General features: G+C 33.0%; 1 protein-coding gene and 1 pseudogene across 1 annotated transcript; both read right to left on the bottom strand.

The window, feature by feature from the left end:
• Window positions 1-701: 701 nt before the first annotated feature.
• LOC18032087 (basic 7S globulin) lies at window positions 702-1,991 on the bottom strand. The gene has a single exon (XM_024190311.1). It carries the CDS (start codon window positions 1,989-1,991, stop codon window positions 702-704), a length of 1,290 nt encoding a protein of 429 aa, XP_024046079.1.
• Window positions 1,992-8,353: 6,362 nt separating this feature from the next.
• On the bottom strand, window positions 8,354-9,735 carry LOC18032095 (annotated as a pseudogene).
• Window positions 9,736-12,258: the final 2,523 nt, after the last annotated feature.

Genomic DNA, 12,258 nt, shown 5'->3' with positions numbered 1-12,258 from the left:
ATGATAAACTTTAAATTACTTATGTGTAGGAGGATTTCAACATAATACATATGTTACATTATGATTCAAAGAGTAACTGAATCTCATGATCATCCTAAAGAATTATGCAATGATCTTGAATATCCTTCTAAATCAAAATAATTAAACTCATTATTAGGCTATATGAATATTGCAAGAATCATAATCACTAGATATAAATATGTACAATCAAAAATATCATGGAAAGCAAATTTGGAAGAAAATCCTGAAAATATGGTAATTAAATATATATGCTCCTTTTAGATTATTATTTTTTTATGGTTTAAAAAAATAATGTTATGCTTTGACCCACTGTAATGATAAGAGTACAAGTAATGTTATGCTTAGTGATACATTAGTAAGTATTCCAGGTAAATATCTAAACTTAGTAAACATAGTATCCCTAATAAGAGTATTGTTAATGATATATATTTGTATCTCATTGGCTCTCAATTTATCCTCAACAGGCACATGATTAAGCATTTGCTAAGGACTTTCTCATTTTCGCATAATTATCAGAGAGATTGCAAGTAGACTTTTTAAACATTTAATTTTGAAAGGATGAGGCATTATGGCTTCAGCTTAAAATAATGAAGATGACCATTAATTTATTCTTCTTAATTGATTAAGAAAAAAGCATACATAAAGGAAGCAAGAAGATGAAACAACGAGGGATATATTAATTAAAATTTAAAAACATTAGAAGTAAGGTTGGAACAAGTTGTTTGTCGGGCCAGGAGAGATGAACTGAAACCTAGCCTAGATTTGGCAAGATCAAACTGCAGAAGATTGTCTTCCAGTTGGTATGCTCCGATCACAATCGAAGTCGTAGGGTTTACTCCACCATCCACAAATGCGAGGCACATTGCATGTTTCCCAACTCGCACCATCGAGTTTGCTCCAAAAATTTTCCACACGCGGTTAGTACCTGGCATATATAGATGAATCTCGGGCGCAGCTGCGTCAACATGCGTGCAGCCAATGAAGCTAGAGTTAAAGCACGCCCCAAACGGTGCCATTGGTTTAACTCTGGGGATGTTAGAGTACGATTTGATGAAGGTTTTAACAAAAGCTTTATAAATTGATGTTTCCAGGACTGTGTAAGGAAAAACGGTGCTGATCTTTGTTCCACCAAAACCTTCTTTGTTAATCGACAGCAAAGATTTGTTTAGTGGGACAACGTTGCCGCTTATCAGAATAGACTTTACTCCAATGAAGTATTCAGCTGAAGATTCGCCTTCGAAAGAAGCCCCGGCAGAACTCACAGGGTTTCGTATCAGCCGGGTGTAAATGAGAGACTTGGGGTCAATTCCAGGAAAAGAAACATCACCGAAGAAGACGGCACCGTTTGAACTCAAGCATATGGAAAATTTTCTGTCAAGTTTAAAAGCAGCAGCCGAGAGTTGAGAAGGAAGTGAAACTTTATTTCTTCCAAGGCCAGCCATGCCTTGGACACCACTAGCAAGACCTTCTAGAAGAAAGGTTGCTCCACAAGCAAATATAATGTTAGGTACTGGAACAACCTGACCCGGCTTACTGCCATCAGTTGATTGTATAGACACAACATCCGTGGCAAGCTCACCGAATGTGCTAACGTGTGATACAGTGTTGCCTGGGAAATGAGTACACGTGTTATTGTTGCAACCTGGCCCTTTGGGAAGGCAGGACTCGACACAAGATTCAGACCCAGCAATCTTGCACTGTGCCGAGCCACAACGGGCAGGTTTGTATGAAGACGAGACAAAGCCTTGCTCACAGTTAACCCAAAGAAACCCGCCACCAAGATCTAGGGTCAATTTTAATGGAACCAGAGGGGTTCTTTGCTGTATTTGTGTGAGGTATTGGAGCGTTGATGAATCTTTGGTAACCGGAACAACCAATGCTTTTGGTTTAAAAGATGTTTTGGCTTCGGAATGAGAGATGAAAAAGACAAGAGACAAGCAAAAGAAGAGGAAATTGTAAGCGAGAGCCATTTCGTTAATCGATTGGTAGGAGATATAACTGTGTGCGTGCATGCCTCCCTATTTATAGATGAATTCATTTGTCAAAATTTATGAAAATTATTCTTTTAAGGCACAGGTCGATTTAATTATCCGTATCGTATGATAATATCTATCAGTGCGTTCTGGATACGTCAACATCGGCATCTTTTAACTTAGACATTTAAAATTACAAGATTAGTGATGAACTTTCAAACTAGTTGGACTAAAGAAATTAGTATTAGCTTTTTCTTTTTAAGAACTACTAAAAAAATGTTTGACGCCCATAGGGAAAGAAATAAATAAACCACGTTGGTATAAGCAAAACAGAACGATTAGTACAGACAGTAGATAAAAATAAATAAGGTATAGTTAGCGAGGATATAGTGAGATTTATCTCTTAAAAAGGAAACTGCAACATAACGAGTAAGGGGGTAAATAATAATAATAATAATAAGAAGAAGAAGAAGAAGAAGAACAGCAATACCTGAAAATAGAGATCATAAGAATATAATTTTAGCAGAATCGATAACTAAAAGAACCATTCTCTAATTATAAATTTTCTAATCTCAATAAAACATGAAATCCGCACATTCAAATTATTATTCAAATATGCACTCTCACTTTTACCACTAATATAAGAAATAATTTTAATCTCTACATATGAAGATTTTGTCTCTGAGATTAATGATAAAGTTACAAATTGTTGTATAAAATAATGGGCAATTATCCACCGACCACTTTTTTTTGTATTTTTTTAAAAATACACAATTTTTAATTTTTTTTGTTGAACTCCACTCAAAATTATATTATTTTGCACATGTCCACTTCCGTCTTCAAACTATTAAGAGAACTAACGGAATATTGTGTAAATAACTTTTATACCCCCAAATGTAAAAGTACAATTATCTACCAACCACCTATTTTTTCTCATTTTTTGAAAAATACACAATTCTTAATTTTTTTTTTGGTTGAACTTCACTTGAAGTTATATTGTTTCCTATCCACTTTGTCTTCAAATAATGTCATTGTGAAATGATAATTTTACTCTTATGATGTCAGTAAAGTTCTAACAGTGTTATAACGGGAGTGGATCAATAAAAAAATATTAACTTCAGGTGGAGCGCTGCAAAAAATTTTTTTTTGCATATTTTTGAAAAATCTAGAAAAATCAAGTGGTCGATGGAAAATTACCCTAAAATAATTTTGTATAAACTACTGCGATAGGATTCAATTGGCTAAAACTAAATAGCTCTTGGTCCAAATAATTTATTTTTATTATTTTGTTATGTCACATTAGTAACTCTATTATTAAATATTTTTCATAATTTTTACCTCAACCAATCAATATTCAGTCATTTTATTTATTTTTTTCAACAATGATGACAGTAGTTATTATTAAGAAATCCAAGTTCACAAGTTGCGCAAATTCGGAATTTTTAAAACGACCTGCTTTCCAAATAATTAAGCAAATTATGTGTGAACATGATTATGTGCGTGAGTGAGTGAATTGGACAATATTTTTTGTCCTGTGACAACAGGCAAAGAGGACATATCTTTCCATGTTTAAAAGCATGTGTGGATAAGAAATTTACATAAAATAAAGGAAGAGTTTCTCATTTTCTGAATTTGTTTGACATACTTACCGAGACATTGGCAAGTGGACTTTCTGAATTTGTAATATTCTCATTTTCGCACTTAAAACTAGCTCATGTGTCAGAAGATTTATTCAAGCTCTACGTACATAGTGTGTGAGGTGTCATGAAATTCCAAACTGCATGTTCATCTAAGATGGGGCATTTTTTTAGCAAACCTGGTATCCATAATTTTATGGGTCTCTTTAAGTTATATTTAATCTAACTCAGAACCATTAAAGATAAGATAAAAAAAAGATATTGGCTAAGTATGACTCACTTGTCTGTTACTCATTTTTACATTATTTTTGTTAGTTATAAGTTACAATAAATACAAATTGAAGATAACCATAATTTATTTATTGTTAGATAAGTGATAGGATGTTCACACAGAAGTAGTCTATTAGCACGCACGTGTTTTGAATGACTTGCCAGTTACCAAGGCTGCTCCAGTTTTTCAATAACTATTATAAAATCAAAGAGATGTTACTAATATAGTTACCAGTTACTTTGAACATTGATCTCTAGATGACCCTAAGAGTGTACATCAATTTTATCCTTTCATGTCCTTTGCAGAAAAATAGCAGAGGATCCTCTAATATAATTAGTATTAGAAAGAAAGTGGCGCTAAATATATATATATATATATAGAGAGAGAGAGAAGTCATGGGCCTAACATGTATTTGAAAGTTTATTTTCGAGTTGAGTTTAGCCCTAGCCTCTTAAATAATATCATTAGTAAATTCGTCCACAACTCGCAAATGAGTTTCTTAAAATTCTTTTACACGACAAAAATATGTCACGTGATGAATTGATAGGAAAATAACATCGAGAGATTAGTTATTACATATACATATATAGATTTGAGGAACATTCGATTCTTGAGATGCGATATCTTTAAAAAAAGAGTAAAGCCCACGCCAGTATATATGTAATTATATTTCCAGCCTATTCTTGGAGTTTCCCCTTCCGCGTACGCATACGGAGGCATAATAGCTTATGCATAAAATAATCAAAATCGCACATGCTAACCACTAAGCAAGTGAGCTTTTTAATTTTTTATAATGCTGAGGGCATCGATTTTCTTTTTCTTAATTGTTTAGCGCAAATTGCAGCTTAATGTCGAACCAAAGTGGAATCAAACAACGAGTAAAAGCGGAAACGACCATTAATTTATCAATCTTGATAAAGAAATAGCATACAAAATGATGAAACAACGAGAGAGAGGTGATAAATTATTTATAGCCGTTAGCACCGAGCCACCGACGATGGCATACAATTTTAACCACAATTCTTACCAAACTCACACGTTAGCTAATAATTTTTTACCACACATTTTAACTTCCTACTTGATTTTTACTACAAGATTTTGCAACCCACCGACCATCATCGCCCACATTTTATTCTTTTCTCCCTTGCTTCGGCAAGAGTTACCCAAAAAAAAAAGGAAAAAAAAAACACTGCCGACCACCAGTGGACTTTCTCAAGATAGCTAGTTATCTTTGTCTTTTTTGAGGTTAAAATAAAATAGGGTAAAAGTCTATTTAGTTCCTGTATTTTAAGATTAGTGTCCATTTAGTTCCTATATTTTTAAAAATACCTCGAAACATCCATGTCGTTAAAGTATTGATACCCCTACCGTTACTTTTTATTTCTTTTGGTTTATTTTTACAATATTACCCTTTTATAATAATTTTTTTGTTTGGACATTAATAAAAATAAAATAATTAAATTACCAATTTAACCCTAAAAATAAAAAAATTATCTTAATTTTTAATTGTCAAAAATTGTATGCAAACTATCAAGTGTGCAAATGGTGCTTGCAAAAAAATTAATATAATTTTTTTTTATTTTTAGGGTTAAATTGGTAATTTAATTATTTTTATTTTTATTAATGTCCAAACCAAAAAATTATTATAAAAGGGTAATATTGTAAAAGTAAGCCAAAAGAAATAAAAAAAAATAATGGTAGGGTATCAATACTTTAACGGCAGTATGTTTCAAGTTATTTTTAAAAATAGGGGGACTAAATAGACATTAATCTTAAAATACATGGACTAAATAGGTTTTTACCCAATAAAATATAATTAAAGAAGTTCCAAATAATGAAACTATAAAGAAACTTCTCCCTCTTTTAAAATTAAAAGTTCAACTTTAGAGCAAATGCAGTAAGCGATAGCTAGAGCCTAAATCTGGTCGAATTAGAATAATTTGCATCACAGTTACGGATTGAATTGCTGAGTCAGTCGCGAAAATTTTATTCAGTGGAGGCAATTTAATTTGAACACTATAAAGTTGATTTTAAAGAGTAAAACAATAATTATCAGTAACTGCTAAGTAAGGTGAAGAGATCCTTAAACTTCATTAGGTGATGGAAACTATAATATGATCCAAAACTAACTTGAACCTAACCCTAAATTAGTTTGAAAAACAAAGAAATCAATTACAAAATTAAGAGATCGAACAATGGAGAAGTGAGATAATTACCTTCAGGCAATTGAAAAGTGAGAACAATGTAGATGTAAATTAAAGTACTTTTAATGTGCCAAGGTGGGCTAGTGAGATGATGGGGGATAAGCTTCATCGTCGAGAGGGAAACAACCCGGATCACCAGCCAAGGCCCCTATTTTTATTTTTATTTGCTGGAAATTTATCTGTTCTCGCCTATATTTTAAGCTAGCAAAAGCAAGACATTGTTAAAAGATCAATTTATAATAATTTAATTAGTAACTAAAATTATGTTCGGGCTTTTAATTAGGCAAAGCCCATGCATAATAGTTGTTGCCTTTATCTTGCTTTAAATTTTAGCACAAAAATGTCAAAAAAGTACTTTCAGCTTTATTCATTTACTTTTCCACCAATCTACTCCATATCACCAAGGACAAATTGCTCTTGAAAAAACTAATAGTTTTTCTTAATGTTTATCCACCGGCTCTCCTTTGTAAAAAGTACTTATTACTAAGGATAAATGAAGCTCTCGGAAATATCACGTCAGTAATGTTATTAGTTGTTGTCATATTTTTTTTTAAAGGGAGTGAATTGTTTTATTTCTGCACTATTTGATTTAACACTCTCATTTTAATTTAAGTATTAAATGAAAGATTTCATAACATATAAAATTATTCATTATTTCGTTATTATATCTTCCGATAAACTAATATTACATTAATTAAAACTTAAGTTAGAATTAGAATATTGAGATTTTAAATATTATTCTTTATACATAAAATTCGGAAACATAGAAAGTATATGTAGCACTCACACTCTCTTCTTCTTTTTTCTCTTTTTTAATTTATTCAATGTGCTCTAAGTTTCAACGGTCAAATATTTATAGAAAATGAGTTGAAAAGAAATAGAATCAACCACTACCGTTTAGAGATTTCTTCTATATTTGCGATATTTGTAATTTCAAGGTGTTGATTGGGTTTGCTCCCCAGTTCTATATTTGGCTCCACTGACAATGGAGTCCCCTTAAGTGACTTGACTAGGTTTGCTCCCCAGTTCGAGTCGCAGGAAAGTCGCCTTTGTTGGGAGAACATGTGTCTCCCGGTTCGAGCAGGGACTTCTAGTCTGGATTGTAGTACAGGTTTAAAGGTGTCTCCTACAGTTGGGGCCCTCTCCAGGATACTTCGTGGTTAAGACAAAAAAAATAAATTATATGTCATAATGACAATAAATTTGCCTGATAATTGTCTTAATTAACAAGCTTCAAAGTTATATCTTTAGGATCCTAATTTAATCCTTGTCTTTCTCTATGTGTGTTATTTCGTTTAAGAAAATTTTTCAATTTTTCAACCGTAATTTTGGTCGTAATATATTTTGGTTTTTTCAGTGAATGCGAATGATTTATCGTAGAGATGTATTTTATAATTTCTTCACAGTAGCGTATACCATAAATAATTAAGTCACCCCGAGTGCTTATTAAACAACAAAGCATATGGTTCTACAATATAATGCCACGTAGTTTTTGCGAGGTACATTGGTGAAATTAGAGCTGGCAAAATTTGACACGACCCGATTACCCGACACGAACACGACATAAATAAATGGGTATGAGTCGTCAAATTTAACACGATTATTAAATGGGTCGGGTCCGGGTCAACACGATTTTTTTCCGTGTCGGGTTTGGGTTAAAATTCTTGACCCATTTACCCGATCAATGACCCGATTATATTTTCTATTTTAAAATAATTTACATATTCTTATAATTAAAACTCAAATATTAGAGATGATTTTCTTTTTTTTTTTTATTCTTTAAAAGGGTGAATATAAACACAATGTTTTATTTATAAAATTTTACATACATTTAGAGCTTCAATAGTGTAAATGTGTAAAAATTGATAGACATGTATATTTTATAATATTGATATATAATATTATATATATATATATATAATTAAAACCTCAGTAGTGTACATGTGTAATATATTGGTAGATATGTATATTTTATAATATCGATAAATTATGTATGTATGTATGTATGGATGTATGTACATATGTATGTATGATAGTGTGTAAATATTTGATGTAACTTTTGTTTAATATATAGATATTAAACAGGTTATTGGGTAACCCGATTATTTTTCCGTGTCGGGTTTGGGTCTCAATATTTTGACACGATTATTAAATGAGTCGGGTTTGGGTCGACCTAAATTTGACACGACACGAAGCTGACACGACACGAACACGACCCGATGACCTGTTTTGCCGGCTCTAGGTGAAATCATTACAACTGTGGGTCCATGCTGTCCATGTCCCATTTATTGGTTCATTAATATCGACACCTCTTAAATGCATAACTAAGTGGATGTGAAGTTGAAGTTGGAGCACATTGTTCGCTGGAGGAGTAACGAATTGCTGAACCCAAGTCTCGAAGTAGCTATATCAAACTGAACAAGATTGTTGTCCAATTGATGCCCTCCAATAACAATTGAAGTCTTTGGCGTCACCCCTCCATCCACAAACCCTAGGCAAGACACATCGTTGCTGACCCGGACGATTGAATTTGCTCCGACGATGCTCCAGAGCACTTTGCTATTCTGCAAAACGAGATCGATTTGAGGCACAGATGGTCCAAGACGGGAGCTTCCAATGTCTCTGGAGTTAAAGCATGCCCCAAATGGCGCAACTGGAGCCACCCTGGTGACCTTCGTTGGCATGGCATTTACAAAAGCTTGAAGAAGAGCCTTGTAGATTGAAGTTTCCAGGGCGGTGTAAGGAACAGCAGCGCTGAACTTTGTTCCGCCAATGCCTTCACTGTCGATGGATAGCAAAGTTGTGTTTAATGGGATAGCTTTTCCGCCCACTTTAATGGATTTTACACCAATGAAGTATTCATTTGAAGGCGTGCCTAAGAAACCTCCTTCGGTGTTTACCTGGTTGATTAAAAGTGGTGTGTAAGTAAGAGATTTTGATACATCAACATTAGGGAGAAGTTCGTAAGGCCCGTCTCCGATAATGATGACACCATTAGAACGAGCTGAAGGGCTCAAGCAAATAGCGAATTTTCTATTCAAGCTGAAAGCAGCAGCAAGCTGTAATGGCAATGCGGTTTTGGTCCTTCCAAGAGCAGCAATACCCGTAACACCAGAGGCAAGGCCCTGCAAGACAAATTCTGAACCACAAAGGAAGATGAAATTAGGCACCGTAACACCTCTTCCGGGATTACGCCCGTTGGTAGATTGGACCGACACAACATCTATGCGTATGTCACCGATTGTGCCAGTGTTCGAGATGGGGTTATTTGAGAAATCGCCACATTTGCCGCCTCCGCAAGCTACGAGCCCAATAAGATTGCACTGAGCAGAGCCACAACGGGCTGTTTTATTGGTAGATGACACGTAGCCTTTCTCGCAATCAACCCAGAGCAAGTTGCCTCCGAGATGAACAACCAATTTTACAGGCACAAGAGGGGTTCTTTGCTTGATCTGTGTCACATATTGAAACACAGCTGCGTTTTTTAGTACCGGAAGAACGAGGGCCTTGGCGGAAAGATGTTTGGGCAATGGCTGGAGAAACGAAGATAAGAAGAAAACAGAGGAGAAGAAATTTGTATGAGAGAGCCATTTATGTGTGATTCTGATTGTAATATTCGGAAAGTTTATTTGTGCTTTTGTATCTCGGGGATGTGTTTTATTTATAGGATTTGAGCTTTGGCTTCATAGATAATTTCAAGACTACTGGAGGGCTAGTTGTGGTGTCCTGTTTCGTGGGTGGCCTGTTAAAAAATGTCAAGAATGGCAACTCAGCATAACAAGTAAGGGGGTCAAAAAAATAATAAGAAGATCAGCAATACCTGAAAATAGAGATTATAAGAATATAATTTTAGCAGAATCGATAACTAAAAGGAACATTCTCTAATTATAAAATTTCCAATCTCAATAAAACATGAAATCCGTACATTCAAATTATTATTCAAAATATGCACTCTCACTTTTACCACTAATATAAGAAGTAGTTTTAATCTCTACATAAGAAAATTTTGTCTCTAAAGATTGATGATAAAATTATAAATTATTGTATAAAATAATTTTGTACAAAGTGATGTGATAAGATTCAATTGACTAAACTAAATACTTCTTGATTCAAATGATTTATTTTTATTATTTTGTTATTTTTTATTAATTTTTATAAAATAAATAACTCTATTATTAAATATTTTTCATAATCTTTGCCTCAATCAATCAATATTCAGTTAATTTATTTATTTTTTTAACAATGATGACAGTCGGATATTATTAAGAAATCCAAGTAGACAAGTTGAGCAAATTCGGAATTTTTAAATTGGCCTGCTTTCCAAATAATTAAGAAAATTATCTGTGAACGTGATTATGTGAGTGAGTGAATTGGACAATATATTTTTGTCCTCTGACAATGGGCAAAGAGGACAAATTTTTCAATGCGTAAAAGCATGTGTCGATAAGAATTTTACATAAAATAATGGAGGAATGTCTCATTTTCTGAATTTGTTTGACATACTTACCGGAGAGATTGGCAATTAGACTCTTTGAATTTGTAAGATTCTCATTTTCGCACTTAAAACTAGCTCATGTCTCAGAAGATCTATTCAAGCTCTAAGTGCATAGTCTCTAAGGTAGGGATGGCAACTGGATCGTTCCATAATAGATCTTCATAATATCAATTTAATTGGATCGGATAATCTCTATCCAAAACTTTTTGGATCTTGAAATAGATATTTTAAAATTATATCTAGATGGATATGGATAATTATTTTTATCCAATGGATATCCATTTAACCCAACACAAGTTTAAAAAGTTTTAATTTTATAAAATTAAAAATGAAAAATGTAATAAACAAACAATTGTAAAAATATTAAAAATAAATAAATGTAAAATTGTCCTCAACTAAAATATTCATTGTCAAATATACCCCCACAACAAAATTATAGAAAAATATTTTAAGTTTTGATAATTTAGAAAAATTCACTGTTGACACTGTTTCATCGCTGGAACCACCGCTATTTCGTCGCCGGCAGGGAAACTTCATCCAATGTTGACACCGCTTACATAAATATATTGGAAACTACATGATCTATACAAATATGGAAGCGATTTGCAGCAATCGCAAAGAACGAAGGTGCACACGCAAGAAACGTGCGACGGCCATGTGGTGGCCGTGGCTCTTTGTGATGCGTGTGCGCCTCCATTATTTGTTATTTTCTAAATCAAACACCACCTTTAGATAGATCGTTGAATTTCTGATCTGTTGCTGTGGGATGTGTTGACTACGAGTGATTTTATGGCGGCGGCGCCGGCAACGGACTGTGCTGCAATTTTTTTTCAAATTTTCTAAAATAATTTTAATTAGCTTTTAAAATTAATGATTTTAGGAAACAGAAAATAAAAAAAAAGAATTTTTTAATGTCATACATCATTAATTAACTTTTATTTTATTATTATGTTATATTATTTTAAAATTTTAAAAACACAAATTTAATATCCATGGACATCCATGGGTATCCATATTTGTGTGGATAAAATTCATATCCATATCCAGTTCTAGATATTGGATATGGATATAGACAAATCCATCATGAATAATCATGGATTTACACATGGGTGGACAATATCCATATTCAACTGGATATTTACCATCCCTAGTATATGAGATGCCATGAAATTCCAAATTGCATGTTCATGTAAGATGGGTCATTTTTGAGCGAATTTGGTATCTATAATTTTATGGGTCTCTTTAAGTTATGCTTAATCTAACTTATAACTATTAAAAATAAGATATTGACTCTGCATGACTCACTTGTATGTTACTCATTTTTATATTATTTTTGTTGGTTATAAGTTACAATAAATATAAATTAAAGATTGCCATAATTTATTTATTTTTTGATAAGTGATAGGATGTTCGTACGTAAGTAGTCTATTTGCACGCACGTGCTTTGACTGACTTGCCAGTTGCCAAGGCCGCTCTGCTTTTCCAATAACCGTTATAGAATCAAAGAGATGTTACTTTGAACATTGATCTCTAGATGACCATAAGAGTGTACATCAATTTTATCCTTTCATGTCCTTTGCAAAAAAAATAGCAGGGAATCCTCTAATATAATTATTATTGGAAAGAAAGTGGCACTAATATATATATATATATATAT

Source organism: Citrus clementina, unplaced genomic scaffold (assembly GCF_000493195.1).
Source record: "Citrus clementina cultivar Clemenules unplaced genomic scaffold, Citrus_clementina_v1.0 scaffold_9, whole genome shotgun sequence".
Taxonomy (NCBI): Eukaryota; Viridiplantae; Streptophyta; class Magnoliopsida; order Sapindales; family Rutaceae; genus Citrus; species Citrus x clementina.
The sequence above is the reverse complement of the archived record's forward strand: the minus strand, read 5'-3'. Positions and strand labels throughout refer to the sequence as shown.